We start from the raw sequence: 23,758 nt of genomic DNA, 5'->3' as shown, positions 1-23,758 counted from the left end.
CACGATATACCTTACATATTTTTCCAGAGTGCCTGTTTTGTCCCCCTTGAGTTTACACGTTCCAGTTGTTTATACAGACCTTGCTAATCAATTATTTCTTTCCATCTCATTTTATCAGTCAGCATTTGGGTTTTCCCACCAACAGGAAAATGGCAGTCCAGGTTGATCAACAGTTGCCTGGCAGATCTCTCAGACTGCCATTTTTTATTTTTTTTTTGGTGGGGCACACCCCCACTGAGGGCCTGTCACCTATGGTTTTAAGAAGTGTGTTGTCAAGCCTGCAAACTGGGTTTTATTAGGGGAAACATACTTGACTCCGGCAACTTGACAGCACCGAGATCATTCTTGAGAAGTCCCATATTGATATTTGGCGCTACAGACTGAGATGGTAGTAGACAAAAGTGGGGGAGGATAGAGGGGAGAGCCTGAATTTTGCCCTCCCTAGAGTCATAGAGTTGAGGGGCCATACAGGCCATCTAGTCCAACCCCCTGCTCAGTGCAGCCTAAAGTATCCAGGACCTGTCTGGCTTCTCTGTGAACCGTAGAACTGGAGTCACCCACAGGTTGCTTTGGAGATCGTAGGAGCCTGCCTGCTTAGAGAGAGTAGCTTGTGTGTCCACTAGAACAGCGGCCCTGTACAGAGCCCCCAAGGGGGGCCTGACGGATGAAGCACACATGGACTCAAGGAGATAAATCCATAACAGGAAAAAGATTCTGGGAGGAGATCACTCAAGGGGCATGGAAAGAACTGTAGGTTGACGCTGCTCCTAGAAGAGAGTTCTGTAAAGCCGTGGTGGGCTAGAGGCTTCGGTGGGGGGGGGGGGAGCATTTTGTAAAAATCAGGCTTAGTCGGGCTAGACCAACATGCCCCTGGGCAATTATGGGCTGTGCTTCTCTGGGGCAGTTTTGGAGTCTTGCTGATCACATCACAGAGGGATCCTTCTGGCTTGAAGCAGATACAGCCTGGAACTGTTTGTGTGTAGGCAGGAGGGAGGGTGCGTGGTGGCCCAGATGCAACAGAGGGGCTCCAGATAAGCCAGGGTGTGGTTCCTCCCAGTTTGCAGACAGAGATGGGGAAGTTGTATCTACACTGCTGCACCTGGGCCAGGCCCCTCGGCTGTTTCGCCAGGGGCAGGGTAAAGGGGGGTGGGGGGTGGGGAGACATGGGGCACAGCCCTTTGCCTGACGACAGACCTGAAACAGAGCGGGTTTTTAGTCACTGGTATTGAGTGCAGGGGCTCCTTTAAGACCAAGAATGTTTAACGAACTTTCATGTGCACACACACACTTCCTCAGATACAATGGAGTGGAAGTAATCAGTACAAACTTACAGGTAAAGTGTGAAGAGTAAATGAATATACAGCATAACGAAAATGGTTAACAGATCCCAAAAATAAATAGAAAAAAAAACAGGAATTTGAATTTGTTTGTATTCAGAGATTAAATTGCATGAAAAACATCTTGTGTACAATACAGGGGTCCACGTTAAGAGAATAAAGAACAAATATATAATCGATTGTTGATGGCAGTTAGCCGAGACCTTGCCCTATGCCCCCTTCCAATCCTCTCAAGCATGGAAGATCTTAAGGGATCATCTTCTCTGAAGTGGAACATCTGGCTGTCTCCTCTGTTCGCAGACCAGAGAAAAACATCTCAGTATACCATTCCAAACTGCATTGCATTAAACTAGATGTGCGCGACTTGAGACAGGAAGCTAGGCACAGTTCCTGGTATGTTGCTTTGAAGACTCCATCTTCTTGGCTGGTGTATAGAAGAGGCTCAACTCTTTTGAGTTGTCTGTGAGGCATCTGTTTGGCTCTGGGTAGCTGGCAGAGCTGTGAGGCATCTGTTTGGCTCTGGATAGGCGGGTGGGGGCCCTGCTCTAGGGAGTATTTGGCAAGCTGAGGAACTAGCCCTCTCCTATAATCATAGAATCATAGAGTTGGAAGGGACCTCCAGGGTCATCTAGTCCAACCCCCTGCACAATGTGGGAACTCACAACTACCTGCCCTCCCACAGTGACCCCAATTTCATGCCCAGGTGATCTTCCACCACCAAAACTCTACAGAATCCAGCCTTGCCTGTAAGAGATTCATCTACCTTCCCATCAGCAATACCCTAACCCTGACAATGTCATGGCCCTCCCCTCCCATGAGTGCATCGGGGTACCTTAACATGGAGTCCTCCAATCCAGTACTGTTTCCTCTGACTAGCCGTGCCCCTCTCGGGCAGAGGGATTGTATCTACGCTGCAGCTATGTACCTGTATGGAGAGATGCAGGAGGGGAGGTGGCATGGTATAGCCCGATCTCGTCAGATCTCAGAAGCTAAAGCAGGGTCGGCACTTGGAAGGAAGACCTCGAAGGAAGGCTGCAGAGGAAGGCGATGGCAAACCAGCTTCTCACTTGCCTTGGAAGCCCCTTGCTGGCGTCACCACACTTCAGCTGTGATCTGAGGGCACTTTATGCTCACATACATGGCGAGATGAGTTGAAATGGCTGGCCCCATCAGGCTTCTCCTCCGTAAACAATAGGACAAGGGTTTCCCAACAGGTTGCTTGGGAGATACCTAGGGGGTAGCCAGTTTAATAGAGAGAGTAGCTTATGTATCCCCTAGAACAGCAGTTCCCAACCTTTTCAGTACAGCAACTCACAAGCCCAAATTTACTTGGTATGCTGACCCATCCAGGGCCGACCCAAGGTTTATTTGGCACCCTAGGCCAGGGGTAGTCAAACTGCGGCCCTCCAGATGTCCATGGACTACAATTCCCAGGAGCCCCTGCCAGCGAATGCTGGCAGGGGTTTCTGGGAATTGTAGTCCATGGACATCTGGAGGGCCACAGTTAGACTACCCCTGGCCTAGGCAAACTTTGAACCTGTTCTCTTGACTTCCCTGCAGTTTCTACTATGGTGGCAGGCCTGACATTTCAGCTCTGCTTCATGTCATGAGGAACCTAGCTATTCCTCACAAACCTCAAATCTGAAAAAAGGGGTGGGGGATGGGATTAAGACTTTTGCAAGCCATAGATATCCAGCTGCAAATTCTGGAGGAAGGAATGACTAGGCAAGGCAAGGGCAGAGTTTGATTTGGAAGAAAAACACATTTTGATGTTTGGGGGAGCAATGGACCGACAGCTAAAAATTGGAACTTTACAACATATTCCCAGTGGGAAACTGAAGAAATAGGAGAACTGGTTTGGTACCCCAACAGGCAGACCAGCCTTTCGACTTTTTTTACCACTGAAAACCCCCTGAAACATTCTTCAGGCTTTGAGAAACCTCAGAAGTGGTACAGTCATGTAGAATATGGTTGGGAAGCACAGCTGCGGCCACACCCATCCAGGGCCACTCCCCTCCCCACCCCCTCCAGGCCCATCAGTGGCCATTTTATGAGGGCAGGTTGGGTGGGTCAACATGGCCATATGTGGTCATATTAACCAATAAATGTTTAACAAAATTAAAATATATATTAAAGTGAATTAAGTCCCACCCATTCAGGAAACCCTTTTAAGAAACTCCAGGGTTTCACGAAACCCTGGTTGAAAAATCCTGAGCCAGATTTTAGGCCAAGGCATGCATTGAAAAATCCAGAACTTTCTATGGTCTCTTTGCAGGGAGGGGGTTGTGTGAATTGAGCCTCGGAAGGGGGGGCAGATGCTGAGATCTTTGGGGAGTCATCATCCTTCAGCCGATAGTCCCACCTGGCCACCAGCAGGTGGGACCAGGACAAGGGATCAGGGTCGCCCTCTCTAAGCTGGAAAGTTCAGTGAGGACTAATGGCATAGTTCACCCTCCAAAGCATTCAACTTTCCCCCCAGGAAACTGATTTTTGGAGTCTGGATAGGAATTGTAATTCCAAAGAACCTTCAGGTCACACTTGGAGGCTGGCATCCCTGTCAGCCTGTCCTAAAATAAAACTCTCCCCCTCCTAGCTTGCTGCCATGAGCTTCTTGGAAGTGACCCAAAAAGGGGATCAGAAACTTCTCTATCCTGCTTCCCCCGTGCCAGCAACAAGGCCAATCAGAGTGGCTCATCCAGCCTTTCTTGCCAAGGCTGGCCACCTGATAAGTCAGTGTGGGGGGGGGGAAATATCAGAAAGGCGCCCAGCTGGGGCCCTTATCAGCCCCTGACAGGCAAGGTCTTCCGAGAAGCACAAACCTGCAGATAAACAGGCTTGCAGTAAGTCGGGAGGAAACCTGAATTGTTCCTCTATCTCAGAACTCCAGGGAACCCTTTAGCCTTTGACAGGTACAGATCAGAACCGCTAAGCCAGGTACTGTAACAAGGAGCACTGGACTCTTTCCTGGCAAGGGCTTGGGTTAAAATGGAGCTTCTGCCCAGGGATATATTTCATACATCAGCAGATAGCTCTGGAAGTGGGGTGGGCGAACAAGTGTATGCCACTTCTATCACAGCTTGCCTTCCCAAATTTGCCACTAGGCATAGCCTTTAATTTAAAACATGACAGATGCTGGGACTGTGCACCCAGCTGGATTGTGCAGAGTTCAGGTGCTCTGTTCCCTCTGCCTATGTCAAAAAGGGCTCTTGCTTTCCTCGGGGCTGGTAGCTTCCTGGTGCTTCTGATTCCAGATACACCCAGATACATCCAGATAGCTGTACCAAAGACAGCCTAGTTTGGCAGAGATGCTGGGGTTTGGATCTAGTCACTGAGACTAGGCTCAATGGGACCAAGGTTTCAATAATAAGAGTTTTATTTCTCTAACCCGCCCTGCCTGTGAGGCTCAGGATGGGTAGCATCAAATAATAAAATATAGTCATAAATGTATTCAAAGGCTTATGTTGAATTAGAATCATAGAATCATAGAGTTGGAAGGGACCTCATGGGGCATCTAGTCCAACCCCCTGCACTATGCAGGACAGTTCAAATGAGTTAAAACAGTTCAAATTCTACACTGCCTCATTAAAGTCTGTGAAGGGGTTTCATTCTTTAGGATGGATCTTCTTCTTCCTGCAGGCGTTTCCCAGGGAAGTCAGCCAATTTGGTGTTAGAGGGCCCTGATCTCAGTCGGCAGAGCATTCCACCAAACCGGGGCCAGGGCCAAAAAGACCCTGCTCCTGGTTGAGGCCAGTCTCACCTTTTTGGGTCCAGGAACACTGAGCAAATTTTGCTCATCTGGCTACAATGTTATTTGTATATGCTTTGAACAGCATTTTCACGTTGCCAGTAGGTAGCTGCGTCTCCACCCCACTCCCCTGTCAGCCTTCCTCTCTCCTGCCTTAATTGTAGTCTTCTGTACTGAAAGAATTCCTGCACGCCATGGCTTTAAACTTTGAGCTAAGGTCAATGAGCCCTAGAATCTACTTTGAAAGACTCAACAAGGCCCAGCAATTAGGATGGCTGCATCCCTTCTGGCCACTGACAGGTAATGGGGTACGTAGCCAGTTCCAGGTTGGGAAACTCCTGGAGATTTGGTGGTGGACCCTGGGAAGGGCAGGGACCTTGGTGGGGTATATGCCATAGAGGTGCCCCCTCCAAAGCATTCATTTTCTCCAGGAGAACTGATCTCTGTAGTCTGGAGCTTGAGCCGGGTCCCACCTGGAGGCTGGCATCCCTTCTAGCCATAGATTTCATGGAGTTCAGATGAAAGTACCTGGGATAGTCCACAAAACCTTTCCTGCAAGCATGTCCAGTCCAAGTGTAAGCTGCCGAAACTTTTAATTTCTAGAAATGAACTCCAATTTGCGGGGTGGGGGTGGGTGGGCAATGTCTCCTGCTTGAGTCCCAACTTTTCGTCCTTGGCGTACTTTAATATCTTGAAAGCTTCTGAAGTTGGGCGGGGACAGCTGACTTTTGGCTGAGCCCCAAGTTCAGCCAAGGAAGGGTTAAAAGGGGGGGTGGCAGAAAGATAGCATGCTAATAAGTCCTAGGATATATAAAGAGCCCCTGCAGAATGCCCCATCTTTAGATGATGCCAACTTGTAGACTGCCACATGGTTGAAACTGTAAGTATCTCTGGTGGGGTGGAGTGAAGACCCTAGGAAGGTACCTGGCCCAACTGGGCTGTCTTCCTTATCTTTGTATAACAGGTATTTGGGGGAGGGGCTTAATTCTGCTTTTTTGTGTGGCTGTTGGCACACACAAACCACACTCATGTATCTTGCCCTGGAATACAGTCTGTATGGAGCAGATGTAAAGATATACAGATCTTTGAGTGAGGATAAACGTGAAATTTTTGGAGGGAATGCAATTAGAGTTGTTGGGTTTTTTTTGTGTATTTCTAGGGCCCGATGGAGAAAAATCACTTATGGGCAGAGAGAGGATGGAAGAATTAAATAGCTTTTCAAGCATTCCTCTTGTTTTTTAATTGTCTTTAAAATATGGAAGGAGGAAGAAATATTGGAATGGGTGGTCCCGGTTCATTCTCTAGAAGGCTGTCTCTAACAAGTGTGAATTTGTCCACCGCTATATCAAGCAGTATAGTCCCCCGTCCCCCCTTCTACTACTCAGCTTTGGAAACCAGAACTCATTCCCCGACCTGTGCGGACTTCCTGGCAACTCCCCCAAAGACCTTCTGAGAGGGCAGTAAGAGTAATTAAAATTTTTCCCCCTGCAATATTTTCCCAGTCTGTATTAGAAAAGCATAGCACCAGAACACTGGATGCGGTGAGCCTCCCCAACCCATCTTAGTCAGGTTGAAAGTCCCTTACGGGTCATGGCCTCCCTCCAAAAGGCTCTGAAGAAACAACCGTTTTGAGAAGAGACTGGAAAGTCTTTGTAAAGGTGGCTTCCTGCTTGAGGTCTGGTTCCACAGACATTTCTGACAGTCCTTCTGCATGGCCAGCACACCTTATGATGCCAATGTAATCGCAGCTGAGACATAGTCAGCTACTGAAGCCGAGGCTGGGAAGCACCGCTACTCAGGTGTAAACGCCACCCTTTTGCCTGGAGAACACTCTGCCCTGTGGAATACTTCATTCCTTGAATCTGGATGTTGTTGTCATTACACAGGCTTGAAACTGGTTTAAATGTGTACTGGAGCAAAATGTTTACCAAACACTGACTTTGCCTTAGTTTAAAAAGCTTAAGCTAGTCAGCTGAAGCTCCTTTCCTGTGGCCTAGGGCAGGAACAAGAATGGTTGTTTGTTTATACCCTGCTTTTCACTGCCCGACGGAGTCTCAAAGCAGCTTCCAATCGCCTTCCCTTCCTCTTCCCACAACAGACACCCTGGGAGGCAGGTGGGGCTAAGACAGCTCTAACAGCTCAATCAGAACAGCACTATCAAGGTGCCCAAGGTAACCCAGCTGGCACCATGGGGAGGAATGGGGAATTGAACCTGGCTTGCCAGATTAGATGCCGCCACTCTTAACCACTTACCATGCTGGCCCTAAGGGCAGGTAGATGCTCCAGCTTTCTGACCCTCTCATACGTCAGGGTGTGATAAAGGATGAAAAGCCTCTTCCTGAGGCTTTTCAACATCTTTCAAGGAGGCAAGGGAACTTGGCCACTTCAATGTGATGTAACCCCAGTCCCGGGGAAATGCAGCCTCTTGCAGGCATCTCACTCTCCTCTGATCCACATTCCAAGGGTCAATTTCTGAAAGGAAGAGGTACGTTCTGGGGTTCAGACTTCCCTGTTCTCTCATTCCAGGTGTGTTGCGGATTTGGGTTAAGTTGATGAAAGGCACACTTTGCACATGTTCAGAGGGACTCTTGCCCTCCCTACTTATTTCCAATTCTCCTCTTAACCAGACTCTTTCTTATTCCTCCAGCTCTCCAGTTCCAGAGCCAGCTGTTGAGACATTCTAAGCCTCCAGGTTGGATATCATCATATACTGTAAGTTGGAATCAGACACTACAGTATAGATGATGTACTACCTTGAACTTTTCGTCCAACTGACCTCCCGGAGCGTAATGTAGCATCTGGGGTTGGGGTAGTAGCGTAGCAAACACAGCCACATTTCTTAATTTAAAGGTGCCTAAAGATGGTACTTTCCCCATCTACTTCCAGATAGATCAGAGGCATCTGTGATGACTCTGTGGTGAGAAGGGCAAAGGCACTCTGCATATGTACTCAGAAGCAACCTCCTATGCTCCTCATGTGCTAAGTCTGGGTGGTTTCCCTTCTCACATCAACCCCTGCCTTTCTATGCAGCAGGGTGGGCTACAGAAGGCTTAACAGGATCAGAAGATGGGCATCAAAATAGCTGGGATGAAAAACCAAAGCACTCTTACCTGACAAGCCTGCTGCAAGACAAATTTCATGGCGTGGCAGTGAAACCGTTACCATTACTGAGTTTAGTAATGGTAAGGGTTATTCTGCCACCTCAATCTGCATCCGAAGGACAGGGAGCACCATCCTCCAGCAAGTCCTCTCCTTTCCAGGCAGACGACCGCAGGCCTCCTCCTCGCTCCTGTATAACTGTAAAAAATAAAAACAATTATCCAAATGCTCCTGTTTATTTGATCACTTCTTTTCAGTGTGGGGAGTGAGTTACCCGCGCTGGCTCTGTAAATTTGGGGGTGGTGCCCAGGAGTGTGGAATTGGACAGGGGAGGAAGTTTAGTGGTGGTAGGGTGATGTTTAGGGTTGTCAACTCTGGACTGGGAAATTCTTGGAGTTTTAGAGGTGGGGTTCGGGGAAGGGAAGAAGGTACCTTAGTCAGGGTTTAATGCCACATAGTCCACACGCCAGAACAGCCTTTTTCTCAGGAACTGATAGCCATAGCCTGAACATCAGATGCAATTCCTGGAGAATTTGGGCCCCTCGGAATGTTGGTAGCCCCCAAACATGTCTGCATCTCCACAGACAGCAAGAAGGGGTTGATTGGCTATTTAGCAAAAATAAGAGTTTCACAGTCCCTACAGCAGGGGTGGCCAAACTGCAGCTCCCCCGATGCCAATGGAAGACCTGGGCCAGCATGCATGAGCCCACAGATACCCAGAAAGCCACAGTTTGGCCACCCCTGCCCTAGGCAGTGCTGTTGACTGTTGAAACACTCCTAAAACATGCTTGTGTGTTTGCCAGATGGCAAGTGGTATTTAGCTACACTTGTCTGTCCCTGAACTTGACAGATTAGCAGAAAGAACATCCAAAGAGCCCAGCTGGGTCAAACCAGGGCCCACTTAGTCCAGCATCTAGCCTCCAGTAACGGCCCATGAAGGGACATGAAAGCAAAGGCCATTCCCGTCAGTCCTCCGCTCTGATAGTAGGAGACAGATTGCCTCGAAACAAGCCCCCTCGTTTTGTTTGGCCTTAACTGCATACCCATCACACTTTATGGAGCAACCTCAAATTCCGATACTCTGAAAGGGGGAGGCAAAATGCTCTTGTCACTGTTTGCCATTTCGTCAGCCAAAAGTCATCTGGGCATAACATTGTTTTTTTTGGGGGGGGGAACTGTCTTCTTTTAGCGAAGAGGTTTGAAAAATCTGTTTTCCTTCGCGATGAAACGACACTCTGCGCGCGCCCAGATGAGCCGCTGTCGCTTGGGGCAGGCACCCACAATGCCCCGCGCGGCTTCCAGCCGTCTCTATGGCCTCCGCTAGCCAATGGGAGACGCCGTTTTCTCTCTCTCCCCCCACAATGCCTTGCGCGCTGCAGAGAATCCAAAATGGCGGCGAGCGGAGCGTGCGCGGGCCCCTGAGTGTCGGCGGTGGTTGCCATGGCGGGCGCCCTGGGCTTGGCGGGGGGTCGAGCTTGGCGAGCACTTCGCGGCTCCGTCTCAGGTGACTTCTTCTGTCCGGGGCTGGGTAGTTTCCTAGCTGGGCCGGCATGCTTAGGAAGGTTTAGCCACGAGCTTTCATGGCTAAATGTTCCGAAATGTTTTCTGTAAACCGTCCAGAGCCGTAGGGAAGGGCGGTATAAAAATCTAAATAAATAATAATAATGGGTTGTGGGCAACGTTGCCAGCTCTGTCGCCTGGAGATTCGCTGAAATTCTAGGGGATCCCCAGGTCCCGCCTGGAGGCTGGCATCCCTGGTTCATACTTTAAAGCAGCCATTTCCTCCAAGGGAACTGGTCCTTCTTACCTGGAGATGAACTATAATTCTTTGGAGTCCTCAGGTCCCACCTGGAGGCTGGCATCACTAGTTGTGAAGTTCTCAGCTACAAAACTCTAGAAAACCTCTCGTTCTGTTTCATGTATTGGTTTGCTGGATTTTTTTAAGTCCTCTTTTTTCACCTGCCCCCTCCCAAAAAAAGCACACTTAAATCATTTAACAGTTTTTAAGAACCAATGTTCAGCTGCATGTAATATTGTAGCTGTTACAAGCAGGATGGTAGTATGTGTGTGTTCCCTTTTAAGCTTTTATATTGTAGTGACTTTGTTTGGTTTCATAGTGCTTCTAATATTCTATGGGATTTATTTTAAAATGTATTCTTTCTTTTGGAGTATTTATGTTAAAGCTCTCAGCACGTAGAAACTTGCACTGTAAGGGGGTACTGGAAGTTTTTGATGTGAAGAGACATCCGAAAGCCAGAATCTATTACTTGTATCTGAAGTAGTACATTTTGCCCCCTCATTTACCTCCTTGTAGGAACCAGGGATGAGGTGAAACTACACTTAATTGAGCACAGAAGGCTGCTTGGCAGAGTGCAAGCAGTACTCAGAGCCCAAAGTAACGCTGGCTTGGGTGGTGACAATGAAAGACAATTAGACAGAATCCACTTTCTCTGCCCTTTCTAAGTGCTCTCTACTTCTTTGTATCTCTGCCTCTGGAGATTGCTTCATAGCTTTGAGGCTGCCCAACCAGCTTCTTCTTGTCTGCAATGCCTGTTCACTTGAATCCTCATAAAGCTAAACTTTCCCTTTTCTCACAGAAGCTGGGCCTCAAAGGTTCCTTGTCCTCTGAGAAGTTGGAATGGTGTTTGTCAGCATGGCATATTGTCATGCCAGTTCACCAAATTTGTTTTGGAGGCTTCACTTCTGCATGTGAGGCATAACTGTTTGGTGTTGTGCAGCTGTAAAGCAAAGGTTTCTTAGCAGTGTATTGACCTGCTTTATGGGTATTCTTCAGGCTCTGCTCTTTTCTTCGTTCTGTCTCAGGCGTGAGCATCCATTTCTTGAAGAAGAGAGCCCAGCAAGTCAGGGTTTTCCCTGGCTGCTTCTATGAAAGTTCTGCCCTGGATCACATCCTTGGGATTCCTAAAGAGGAAGCAAAACATTTCCTGGGCCATCACCCTCCAGCAGTGAACGCATTTCCAGGTGAGGTGAATCCGCTGTTGGGGGGGGGGATTGTTGAAGCAAAGGCTTATGGGGAATGTAACAGAAAACTCAAAACTGTCTCTAAAGGCAAAAGGCTCCTAGCAAACAGATGCTTTTTGCAGTTTCCAGAAAGAAAATTGTGAAAGGTGGCGGACTCTCTGAATAGGTCACAAGATGAAAATGTATCAAAGTTCGAATCCAGCAGCACCTTTAAGACCATCTTTTCTCTCCCCCATGACATTTAGAAAGAACTTTGAATCCTACAAAAAATTAATTTAACTCTGCAGTTTATGCAGAATATGTAGGGAAAGACCTATTTTGTTTTAACTAGCAACAGCAGTATGCTATAGCTACACACAATTCTTCCTGTACTCTAGTAATGGGTGAATTTTGTTTGGAATATGTTAAATTGGTGCAAGAGCTATTTTCTGGGTTTCATATTTTGCAAAATAGCAGTAACTTTTAGCTCTTTCTGATGGTCAGAAAAACCTGTTGCATTTCCTTAAACCTCTTGGGGGGGATGTGAAGTTGGTTCCATGTTCTGCTTTCTAGAACGGCACCAATGGAAAGTGGGCAGTTGTGAATTGGGCAGGAGGGCATGGGGGCAGGTGCTCCTTAGAAGAAGAGCTGTTTTTTAATACCCCGTTTTTTGCCACCCAAAGGAATCCCACAGTGGCTTTATGTACACGTTTCCCTTCCTTATAAAGAATCCCATGCTCTTGCTTTCCTTTTTTTGTGGTGAGCACAGTCAGGGGTGCATTCCACATACCTCATAACACTCCAAAACATCACAGTTTCCAATTGGAGTAGGGAAGAGTAAAAATTACACATACTCAGAGGAGCTTCTCCACTGCTCCTGACCTTGTTCTGGGTGTTCCTTGTAATCAGAAGAAGCAATGATGTTTGCTACTGAAATGTGGGGGTGTATTCATCCTCCATTTGTTCTCATCTCTCCCTTCCTCTCCTCACTTTGTCATCCTTACCTTCAGTTTTAGGTTGTAAGGTCTTTTGATTTTCTTCTCTGTAGAAGTCTCACGTAAAGCGATAGCTCTATGTAATTTTTTTTTAATGAAGGGGTGCAACAGGCAGCTTCCTTTCAAGCCAGGAAATTCTGCTGTATCTCACCCTATTAGAATGCTCCAGTCACATCTGATGCCAAAGTATCTGATCCTTGGTGGTAGTGGATGGGAAGGAGGCAAGGCCAGACCAGTGACTCATGCAGAAATGCAGCAGGTATTGCAGTGAATCCTGAAAGCACTTCTGGGCCATTGGAGTCTCCAGTTATTGAATGCATTGGAAAGGAAGGAGCACTTAACATGAAGTTCCTAGTCACATATGCCGAACCTGAAATCATACTGGTACTTGTGTGTTCTCCCTGCAGACGAGACAGATAATTTGCTGAACAACCATCCAGATCAGCCTGAGAATCCCAAAGTTTTGAGAGTTGCCATTATCGGAGCTCCGAATGCTGGGAAATCAACCCTCTCAAATCAGCTCTTGGGACGGAAGGTAACATTTCAGAGAATTTCTGCTGAAGAGTTTTCTTGACTCCTTTGCAATGAACCTTCAGCTGTTTGCGTGTGTGTATGTTTGTCTGCACAGATCCTGCCAGTGTCAAAGAAGGTACACACAACGAGGTGTAGCGCCCAGGCTGTTATCACAAAAGATGACACCCAGCTGGTGAGTATTGATCAGACTTCACTAAAGCACTCTGTGCATTAGGCTGGGGGAGATTTCCAGAAGCTGGGGTCTCCTGGGAAGCTTCCAGTCTTTGAGGCAGTCTTTCCTTGTGGATTCCTGAGAATCTGGCAGTTGGGTGAGAGACTGCCTCTTAACATGGAAGTCCAGTGCCTGACTATTTAGAGATTCTTCATCCACAGATCTGCACCTGTTTTGTATTGGTGCCTGCAGTCCATCCATGTTACTCAAAAGTAACAACCCAAATGGCCCTTATCGATAAACAAAAGAGAATTCCAGCAGCCCCTTAAAACTTGTTGGAATATGCAAGATATGCACTGTGCATAACTTAGCAGAATATAAAGAGTGTCCTGCAGGGGGCATCGGAGGAGATGTATATTTAGCATAGATAGGATAGGAACTTCCTGATGATTTTCAAAATATCTCCTCCAGTGTCCTGACGGGCTCAACAGACTTCCTTCTTTTTGAGCACACCTTTTCCCTGCTTGCCTCCAAAACAGCAGTTGTTCAACAGAAGAATGACTGCAGAGAACAGTTACCGTATTAGGTCTCCCCCTATGCATATTTGTTTCTCATCATAAAGAAAAAAAACTACTTTATTCTTTTAAGCAGTCTGGTGCTGTACTCTCTCTGCATATTCAAACTCTACCAACAAAGGCTACCAATTATTTATGCCAGTATGAGCTTTTGTGAGACAGACCTCCCATCTTCAGCGACGTTGGCTCCATCTCACAAGATGATCCTGATATCAATGCTGGTAGTCTTTAAGGGGGTCCACTGGACTTTCGTTCTGCTTGTCTACAGTAGATGACCGTCTCATTGGAATTATGTTGACAGCTTGCCAGTAATTCTTCTCCATTCACACTTTGTGTACTTCATCATCACAGCTCACACTAGCTCTTCTAGCAGGTTCCTGTTTTTCCCCTAAATAAGTTTTTCTGTACATTCTTCTCAGGAAATGTAGTGATAGCCACAAGAATAAACAGCTTTAAAGGGGGATTAAATAGATTCATGGAGCCTTATCAGCGGCCACGAGCCATGGTGACTGAGAGGAGCCTCCACATTCAGAAGCACTAATCTAAAATCCCAGAGACAGGAGGTGACATCAGGACAAGGCCTCAGCCTCTGTGGCCTGTTATTGGCCCTCCAGAGGAACTGGCTGGCCCCTGCGTGAGACAGGATGCTGGACTAGGTGGATCACTGGTCTGATTCAGCAAGGCTCTTCTTGCATTCTTATCTTCACGCCTACTTTCTTGCAAACTTCTTATTCTGGTTTCAGTTTTCAGACTTTAATTGAGGTTCCTTGCTCTTCATCCTCTAGGTTCTCCTAGATACTCCCGGACTCATCACTTCCGTTAAAGCCAAAAGGTAGAATCTTAGCTGGGGATAAGCATGGTTGTGTTGGAAAGGGGGGGGGGGGGGGGTCCAGACAAGGAGCAGAGAGAGGCAGCATTACAATGTCTTGCATCTTCTCCTCCAGGCACAATTTGGAAAAGTCTCTCCTGCAGGACCCTTGGAGGAGCATGGAGAGTGCAGACTTAGGTGAGGGCCTTGATTTCCCCCCCACACACACACACACAATTTCGCTGTCCAGGCCCCTCTCTGTGACATCCTCCTTGCAGGGTGAGGAGGGTTGGGGGAAGTTGTGTGTTCTACCAGTACAAACAGCTGTTTTCCCTTCAGCTGCTGTTCTGCCTGATGCTCTTTAAGAAGAGCTGGCTCACAATCACCTTCCCTTCCTCTCCCCACCCTGTTAGCGCAAGTGGGGCAAATAGAGCTCTGAGAGAACCGTGATTGGCCCAGGGTCACCCCGTGGGGAATCAAATCTGGTGTTCCAGATTAGAGGCTGCCGCTCTAAACCATGACACCACGCTGGCTCTTGAAAGGCTGTCAGAGCAGGGGTAGTCAACCTGTGGTCTTCCAGATGTTCATGGACTACAATTCCCATGAGCCCCTGCCAGCGTTTGCTGGGCAGGGAACTGTTCCTGTTGACAGAAGAAGATGGGACTTGTGTTGATGGGTTTAAATTACAAGCAGAAAGATACTGGCTGGATATTAGGGGGGGGGGATTTTTTACACTTCAGCAGTGGAGTTGGCTGCCTGGGAAGATGTTATCACAAAGCAGCTGGATGAGCCCTTGTCAAGGCTGATGCTGCATTGGACTGGCAGTTGGACTACATAGCTTGTACGGCCCCTTCCGATTCTTTCTGCATAGCTGAGGACCCAGAGGTTGTTCCCAGCTAAACGTATGGCGGCTTTGTTTTGCAGTGGTGGTGCTTGTGGACGTGGCAGATCACTACACCCGGGACCAGCTCAATCCCCAGGTGCACAAGTGCCTCTCCCAGTTCTCACAGATTCCCAGCATCCTCGTCTTGAACAAGGTAACCAGAGCACTGGGCCAGGAATGGGGATGAGGCAGGCATCTGCTGCTCTGTCGCCCCCTGCCACCCCACACTCCCCTTTGCAGTTAAGGCAAAATGACGTATCCCTCTGGACTCCAGTCACTACCACATGCGATGAGCCTCAGTCAGTAAGGATTTTTATCATTGGGACCCCTCTTCTGTCCACCCCTCTCCAGGCCCACATAACCTTATATGGTTGTATCACCTGATAACCTTTTTGAAAATTAAAAAAAAATATGAAAAATATGAAGTCCCACCCAATCAGAGATACCCTTCTGGGGCTGTCAAGAAACCCCAGGGTTTCATAAAGCCCCTCTGTTGAGCAAGCCTGGTTTAACAACCTCTGTTGAGCAAGCCTGCAGTCCATCTGGAGGGAATGGGAACTTTGGCTGTTTTCTTTCCATTTCCTGAAATAGTAGCATACCAGCTTCGGAAAGCATTCCAGAGAAGAAACCTGCTCCCTTAATTGACAGATTTATCAGATTTTTTTATTATTACTATTTATTTATTGTATTTAGAAGAAGAAGAAGAAGAGTTGGTTCTTATATGCCGCTTTTCCCTACCCGAAGGAGGCTCAAAGCGGCTTACAGTCGCCTTCCCATTCCTCTCCCCACAACAGACACCCTGTGGGGTGGGTGAGGCTGAGAGAGCCCTGATATTACTGCTCGATCAGAACAGTTTTATCAGTGCCGTGGCGAGCCCAAGGTCACCCAGCTGGCTGCATGTGGGGGAGCGCAGAATCGAACCCGGCATGCCAGATTAGAAGTCCGCACTCCTAACCACTGCACCAAACTGGCTCTCCACCCTCCCCGGAAGCTCAGGGTAGTTTACATGGAACGTATGAACAATACATGAAACAATCCATATGAATAACCATAACAATAATACTAATAACTGATAGAGGCAACAACATAGGCAATCAACAGGAAGAACTATCAAACAAAAAGTCACGAACAACAAAATTCAGCAGTCATAACTTAAGGGGAAGCATTAGCCCGAAGCACTAGCAGTTTAATTGCAGGAAATCTGACAGGATAAAAGTATAACAGCACTAATATCACAACAGTGCACGGCCAAAATCCCCACAAATGTTTAATAAATAATCCAAAATTCTTTCTGGCCAAAACCCAATGTTAAAGTATGCAAGAAACACAAATACATTGAAAAAATCCAAAGATGGTCAGAAATGAAACAGCCAGTTAAAATATTGCTCTGGTAAATATTTGACCTTGTTTATAAGGATCTATAATGTTGCTCTTCAAAAAGCCAAAGAGGAAAAATGGAAGAAGTACAGAGAAAACAGTCCTCCAATCCCACGTTGAGGGGGAACCATAATAACAATATGACCTTGCCCCAGTTTTGCTGATCTTGTTAATCTGAATGTTGGGGAGCTGCCATAGTTCGTTTCAGTCCAACCCATCCCCCTCTGCTTGCCTGTTTCAGGTGGATTTGCTGAAGAAGAAACATCTTCTTTTGTACCTGGTAACAGAACTCACTGAGGGAGTCGTCAATGGGAAGAAGCTTCAAGTCACATCTCTGCGAAAGGTGTCTTCCGCTACCCGCACCAATAGCATCTCTCATGAGTGCACTCAAAATTCTGAGGTTACAACTGCTAAGTCTGGAGATCTAGTGGAACCAAACAGCCCACAGGCAGGCTCTGATTCAGATTCCAGGCCCGACGGCAGTGTGGATGATGTGGGACGCGCAAGAGAGAGCACAGTGAAGCGAAATAAGACGTCCAAGAAAGGTTGGCCCCATTTTCAGGACGTCTTTATGCTGGCTGCTGTCAACGCAGAAGAGGTGGAAACACTGAAGGCAAGTTGGAAGCTCATGTTTATATATTACTTATAAATATAACTAGGGGTCAAGCCCATTGCATTCAGGAATACAATGGGCGCTAGATTCGGGGTGTGTGTGTGTGTGTGGAAGAACTCTGCGGATGGCCTCTCTTTCCTTTCCTCCCAGGACCTGGAAAGGCTGCAGGCAGCTGTTAGGGAATCCACCAGCAGGGGCAGCTCTCACGCAGCAGGAATCTGCACTCTGAGCCTGAGAGGGAAGTGGAAGGAAGGGGAGGGGTCAGGGGGGACGGAAGGCAATTGGCTGGCCACTGGACAGACAGATAAGCCGGTTGGAGGCAGCGGCACTCAGGAGTGGGACAGCCGCCCTGAGTGGGTGTTAAGCGCTGAATGGCACTTAAGCCATGAGACACCCTCCTCCTCCAAGCTTGTACCAGAAATATATTATGTGGAACAGATAAATGAATAAGCTTTAGCAGCCCACCCGGGACAATTAGCTGCTCTGAGGGTGTGACTTTAAGATATCCTTATTCTACGTGGAATCTCATAAGAGTAGCCAGAATAATGGGACTTCGTAGGTCTGCTGAAGATTTGTGAATGGGACACAGACATTTAGCTTCGCCAAAGAGAGCTGACTGGCAGTAGGTTCAGCAGCTGTGTCCTTCACAAAGTGGAACTGTTTAAAGGAGCGTGTTCCCTAGAGCAGGGGTAGTCAACCTGTGGTCCTCCAGATGTCCATGGACTACAATTCCCATGAGCGCCTGCCAGCATTTGCTGGCAGGGGTCATGGGAATTGTAGTCCATGGACATCTGGAGGACCACAGGTTGACTACCCCTGCCCTTAGAGGGCTTTTCAAAAACAGTTCTGTGCGTTTTTCAAGGAGCAGCACAATTCTGCATTCCAAATGCTGCCGAGAATTGACAAGAGGGGGCCACTGCCCCTCACGCACCTTTACTTACTTCACTTACAGCTTGTGTTCCCCACCAAGTTTGCAGATAGATTGAGTGATGATGTAATCGGGCAGTATAAGAGGCTCTGGACTAGGATTACAGAAGTGAAAGACACAATGCAAAAGGACAGGGATTGGGTGCGACGTATCATAAACAACCATGAAAGTTGAATGGCGGGAGCAGGAGACAGTGCAGGAAGAGCAGGAAAAACAAACCCCAGAAAGGCTATCGGCCCATTCGTTTTCCAAAGAAGATCTGTTTGATTGTTTGCTGCAGCCCTGTTCCTTTATAAAAATGATTTCCAGAACCATTCCAGAATACCCAGTCTGTGGAATGACCAAAGCATAGGAGCCGTTCCATGACGTTGGAAGCCGAACCCACGATTGGGTGATCTATATAAATTGGAATCCTGCAGCACCTTACAGCGCCAAGATTTTCAAGGTATAATCTTTGGCTAGTCAAAGCTCCTAAATCGAGTAACTGACGCAGGGAGAGTGACTCTGGAAAGGTTATATCCTGAAAATCTTGCTGTCTGAGGTGCCACAGGACTTGAATCTTCCAGCTGTTTAAGCAGACCTGGCTAGTTTACATTGGTTCTGTCTGAGGGCACCCACCGCCAATTCCTGCTTGGGCCTAGTGACCCACCCACTAATGACATAGTGCATACAGCCTAGTACACACATGTATATGTTGGTGGTGCTGTAGATGTCTAAAAGGCAACATGACGGGAGGTTGGCAGCTGCAAGTGCATTTGAGCTTAATCTGTTTTGAAGGCTAAGGGTTAATTGTTGATCTTGTCACCTTGGGTGCATGACTTGTCTTGGGTGAGTGCCTCTTGACCCAATATGGCTTTTCTGTACCAACAGAACTACCTCCTAATGCAAGCCAAGCCAGGCCCCTGGGAGTTTCACAGAGAGGTCCTGACCAGCCAGTCTCCTGAGGAGATCTGCAATAACATAATCCGAGAGAAGCTCCTTGAGCATTTGCCTGAGGAAGTGCCCTACGTAGTGGGCCAGGTGCGTTGCGTTTGTAAACTGGAGAGGGTTCGGGCCTACCTTCCACTTGCATGGCCACTCACCACTGTCTTCTCGGCTCTCCTCTTTCCCTTACAGCAGATGGAGATGTGGGAGGAGGGACCCAGCGGGGAGCTGCTCATCGTGCAGCATTTGGTGGTGCGGAAGGAGTCCCATGTGGTAAATACTGGGGTCAAAGGGTGGTTTTCCTTAGTTTAGGGGTATTCTGTGAAGCTGCCAAAGGAGGATGGCGTCAGATGGCCCATTCTTCCCCTGGTATAGGGCCCAAGAGCCTCTGAGGCCTCTTCAGCTTAAGCTTAACATTCCAGGGCATCTTGGAGTACAGCAATTCCTAGTCTGATCTCTGTGGCCTAAAGGTTGTTGTTGTTGTTGTTAGGTGCAAAGTAGTGTCCGACCCATCGCGACCCAATGGACAATGATCCTCCAGGCCTTCCTGGCCTCTACCATTCCTCGGAGTCCATTTAAGTTTGCACCGACTGCTTCAGTGACTCCATCCAGCCACCTCATTCTCTGTCGTCCCCTTCTTCTTTTGCCCTCAACCGCTCCCAGCATTAGGCTCTTCTCCAGGAAGTCCTTCCTTCTCATGAGGTGGCCAAAGTATTTGAGTTTCATCTTCAGGATCTGACCTTCTAAGGAGCAGGCAGGGTTGATCTCCTCTAGGACTGACCGGTTTGTTCGCCTTGCAGTCCAAAGGACTCGCAAGAGTCTTCTCCAGCACCAGAGTTCAAAAGCCTCAATTCTTTGACGCTCAGCCTTCCTTATGGTCCAACTTTCACAGCCATACATTGCAACTAGAAAGACCATAGCCTTGACTAGACGCACTTTAGTTGGCAGGGTGATGTCTCTGCTTTTTAGGATGCTGTCTAAAGGTAGGCCTACCCAAAGCTGCAGAGCACCACAAGTGGCAGCTTTGTGGAAAGTCAGTTCCCAATGCAGAGCTAAAGTTAAAAGTGAAGACACACACCAGCCAAGAAACATCATACCCATCTTTGGAATTTGGTGGGTAAGAACTGTTTGGTTTAATTATGACCTGCAAGGTGGTAGTAATGAGGAATTACAGATTGTTCATAAAATTAAAGCTAGGTTGAGCAAACTGTGTGTGTGTGGGGGGGGGGGGGGGACAGGTCAGAAGTTGAAGCTTTCAACTGCATCTGTCTCAAACAGCGTCAGAATTGGTTGAATGCTTGTGAAGTATGTGTTAGATGGGTCTTTTTTATGTCCGTCAAGACATCCAATTGGAAAACAGCCTGGGAATCTTTCATTGGCCGCCCTTTTGGTTTTGGTGTTCTTGCCCTGTTCTGTATAGCAGTGGTCCTCAACCTTTTTATCACCGGGGACCACTCAACACCGAGGACCACTCAACACCTTTTACTGAGGCCCGGTGGGGGGGGGTAGTTTACTCCTCTACTCTCAACCACTGCCCTAACGCTCTCTGATCGCTATGGTCATGTTTAAACATCCTTTCAAAATAAGGTACAGAAACACCACAACAATTAACATAAGGAACATTTTATTTTCATGGACATTTTAACTCATGACAATGACAAATCAATGGGAACCCTTAGCTTGTTTCTCTGCAATGAGGTAGTCCCATCTGGGAGTGATGGGAGACAATGACACCCGAAGTGTGTTGTAAAGGGCCGGGGGGGGGGGAGGCGTCCTTCGGGGCCCACCTCCAATTAGTCAACGGACCACATGTGGTCTACAGCCCACAGGTTGGGGATCGCTACTGTATAGACAGATTGGGGATCGCTAATGTATAGACTGACCTGAGTACCCAGCTTGCTGGGGGGTAAACGGTAATGACTGGGGAAGGCACTGGCAAACCACCCCGTATTGAGTCTGCCAAGAAAACGCTGGAGGGCGTCACCCCAAGGGTCAGACATGACTCGGTGCTTGCACAGGGGATACCTTTACCTTTACCTTTTACTGTATAGACTGGGGAGGGCGGGGGGCACCCCTTTCTTGTATATAATGCCAGGAAACTGGCTAGAAGTGTGGTTGCCCCACAACTTGATTCAGCTGGCTGCAGAAGAGACACAATTTCAATATGCAGACTGAGCAGAAGAAGGGGCTGGCTTGTCTCATGGGTCCTTTCCTTCTCTCCTGGTACAGAAGATCCTGATTGGCCCCCAAGGCTATATGATCCACACAATCACCCAGGAGGCCAGTCGTGACCTGATGAATGCTTTCCTGTGCGATGTCCACCTGAAGCTCATTGTGAAGCTGAAGAAATGAGTTGGCCTTTGGTCACTTCTGCAGGAGCTGGATGTCCCCCTCCCCACCCTTTGGAGCTGGCCTCTCTCCTCCTCGTGCCAGAAGCAGGTGTGGAAGAGCTCTAGTGCTGCAAGGCTGTGTGGGTTGCTTTTCTGTCCTGACAAAGATTGTGGCAGATGCCAGGAGGGTTTGGACTCCCCTCCCGAGTTTAGATGTAGAGAAGGCCTGTTAAGCTACCTCTAGGCGCAGAGTGACAGTGATCCTCCGAAGGACAATGCCGTTTCCGTACGTTGCACTAAGAGAGGAGTTGGGAAGTGATGCGCATTATTTAGGCTGCCCCTAGCATCGTACAATCGGGGCGGGCGCAGCACGGTCACTGCATTCTCCTAGCTTGGACAGTGCAGCCTCAGTGGACAAACAAGTTCTCCTCTATGAAAGGAAGAGCTATTCCCTGCTTGACTCATTCCTTATTCCAAATGCGCCCTAAAAGGTCTTTACTAAAGCTTCTGGCATGCCCAGAGGAAGCCACAATGGGAGATGGCTAACGAACAGAGACCGCTGGCTCCTGTTTTCCTTGCAGATGCCCCTTATGCAGTGAACAAAGTCTGTTTTCTATATGGACAGTGCTTTTTTCTAAAAGGGAGGTGGGAGCCAACAGGCTTGGGCAAGGGCATAAGAGTCCGCACCACCTTATTTGGTACCAGGACAGTATTTTTATTCCAGTTCAATTTTTAGGAGGGTGGGGGGGCGGGCATTTGATAAGGCAGGGGATATTTGTGGGAATCACTGCCTCAAGTGCTGCCTGAAAGTGCTGAGCTGGCCTGTTCCCTTCAAATGAACCCAGAGCGGCATCTTCCTCTCCTTCATTTAATCCTCACAACAGCCCTGCAAGGTAGGCATAGCGGAAAGGGTGTGACCACGCCCAGAACAACCCAGCAAGCTTCCAGAGCAGAGTTGGGAGTTCATCCCACACTGTTTGCTCTGCTGGCTGTCCAGGAGGCTAACAATCTGGCCAGGAGGAAGTTGAAAGAGGAACTAGGGTTCCTCTTAAGGATGCCTAGAAACTATTATTGCAGTCCAGGTAAAATGCTTGTTCTCAACTTTGTGGAGCAGAAAGCTATAGACTGCTGGATTTTGGAGATGCTCTCATACGTGTGCTGCTCTCAGGCTAGAATTTGGGGATGGACCCAGCAGTCGAGCAAGGGAGAAAACGGGCACTTCTCGTCAATTCAGTCCATCTGCCACTTCTGTCCAACTGCTCAAGCCATCAAGGCCTGTGGGGGCAGGGTGTCTCACCAGCATCTTCGGGGTGAGCTCCATTGTGGTCCTACGCTTTATAGGGCTTGCTGACCTGATCCCTTCATTTGACAGGTAGTGTGCCCGAAGGCTCCAGATGTGGGGTCCTCTGTGTGTTGCCAATTTAGTTTAAATGGTGAGCAGAACAGAAGCAGCTCCCATTTCTTTGCCAGAGCCCTCTTTTGCACACACCTCTGCCTCTCCTGCTCATACCTCCTTAAATCTTTCCAAGGCTTTTTCCAGTGACTTTTACCTTCAACAGATGGTGTGATGTAAGGATGTTGGGCTAGGATCTGGAAACCCCAGTTTCAGGTCCCCACTCTGCCGTGGAAACTTGCTTGGTCAACCTTGGGCCACACACACTGAGGCTCACCTACTTCACAAGGTTGTGGTCAGAATAAACTAGAGGAGAGGAAAACGACACAGCCTGCTTTAGGCACTAGCACAGGGAGAAAAGGGGCTAGTGTCAGAGAAGCTTCTGCCAGTTGTGGCACTGCTGGAATGAATGGGTGCAATGAGCATACTTTGCAGTTATTACTAGTTTCATTTTGTCCTTGCTGGTTGTGGTCTCCGCTGCATGGGCATCTCACTAGAGGAGGATGGGATGTTCAGGTGTATGTAATTAGAGTGGACAAGCAGTCATAGAATTGTGCTTGTTCCATTTGGTCAGTATAATCTTTGCTGCAAGACTGTACTGGGAAAACTCCAGTTCTTTTAACTTGCAACTGATCTTGACACCGCAATGATTGACTATTCCTTAAGACATCACAGAAGAAGTTGTTCAAGTGGAATAAAATTGGTTTTTTTCATTAACATGGGGCTAAATAAACTGTTAATTAATTTTTGCATTGGGGGCTTATATCCTGCCTGGATCATTGTGTGGGAGGAAAGGGAAAGAGATGGAGATTTTTTTAAAAAATCAACACATTTGGAAGATGATGAAAGAACAAAGGTGAAATAAGATGACCAATTCCTTTGCTCCTTTTTTTTTGTCAATACCCCTAATACCTGTGTTTTTATGGTGCTAACCATGAGTGATATTCTCCAGTAAAAGCACTTAGTTGAGAAATGGAAATGCTACCAGTGTTTAGACTTGTTTTGATTCACAACCTAAACAGTCCAATAAAGTCACAAAAGACTGAAAACAGCACAAAGCACAATTATTAGCTTCAAATTATATTCATTAAAAATAATGAATTAG

General features: G+C 47.8%; 1 protein-coding gene and 1 long non-coding RNA gene across 3 annotated transcripts; one reads left to right on the top strand and one right to left on the bottom strand.

The window, feature by feature from the left end:
- Positions 1 to 1,416: 1,416 nt before the first annotated feature.
- On the bottom strand, positions 1,417 to 8,753 carry LOC143824252 (uncharacterized). Of its 2 annotated transcripts, XR_013226738.1 has the most exons (4): positions 8,614 to 8,753; positions 8,193 to 8,379; positions 7,336 to 7,554; positions 1,417 to 2,262 (listed from the first exon to the last, which is right to left on the bottom strand). It is a non-coding gene; the product is annotated as an uncharacterized LOC143824252 (long non-coding RNA). The 2 variants fall into 2 exon arrangements; XR_013226737.1 differs by having other exon boundaries at positions 7,336 to 8,379.
- Positions 8,754 to 9,390: 637 nt separating this feature from the next.
- ERAL1 (Era like 12S mitochondrial rRNA chaperone 1) lies at positions 9,391 to 23,405 on the top strand. Its single transcript, XM_077311321.1, has 11 exons — positions 9,391 to 9,685; positions 11,005 to 11,163; positions 12,545 to 12,672; positions 12,766 to 12,843; positions 14,183 to 14,229; positions 14,342 to 14,403; positions 15,130 to 15,242; positions 16,707 to 17,078; positions 18,877 to 19,026; positions 19,123 to 19,203; positions 21,160 to 23,405. Exons 1-11 carry the CDS (start codon positions 9,622 to 9,624, stop codon positions 21,280 to 21,282), a joined length of 1,377 nt encoding a protein of 458 aa, XP_077167436.1. The 5' UTR covers positions 9,391 to 9,621; the 3' UTR covers positions 21,283 to 23,405.
- The last annotated feature ends 353 nt before the right edge of the window (positions 23,406 to 23,758 follow it).

Source organism: Paroedura picta, chromosome 15 (genome assembly GCF_049243985.1).
Source record: "Paroedura picta isolate Pp20150507F chromosome 15, Ppicta_v3.0, whole genome shotgun sequence".
NCBI classification, from domain to species: Eukaryota; Metazoa; Chordata; class Lepidosauria; order Squamata; family Gekkonidae; genus Paroedura; species Paroedura picta.
This window is presented reverse-complemented; position numbering and strand designations above follow the sequence as displayed.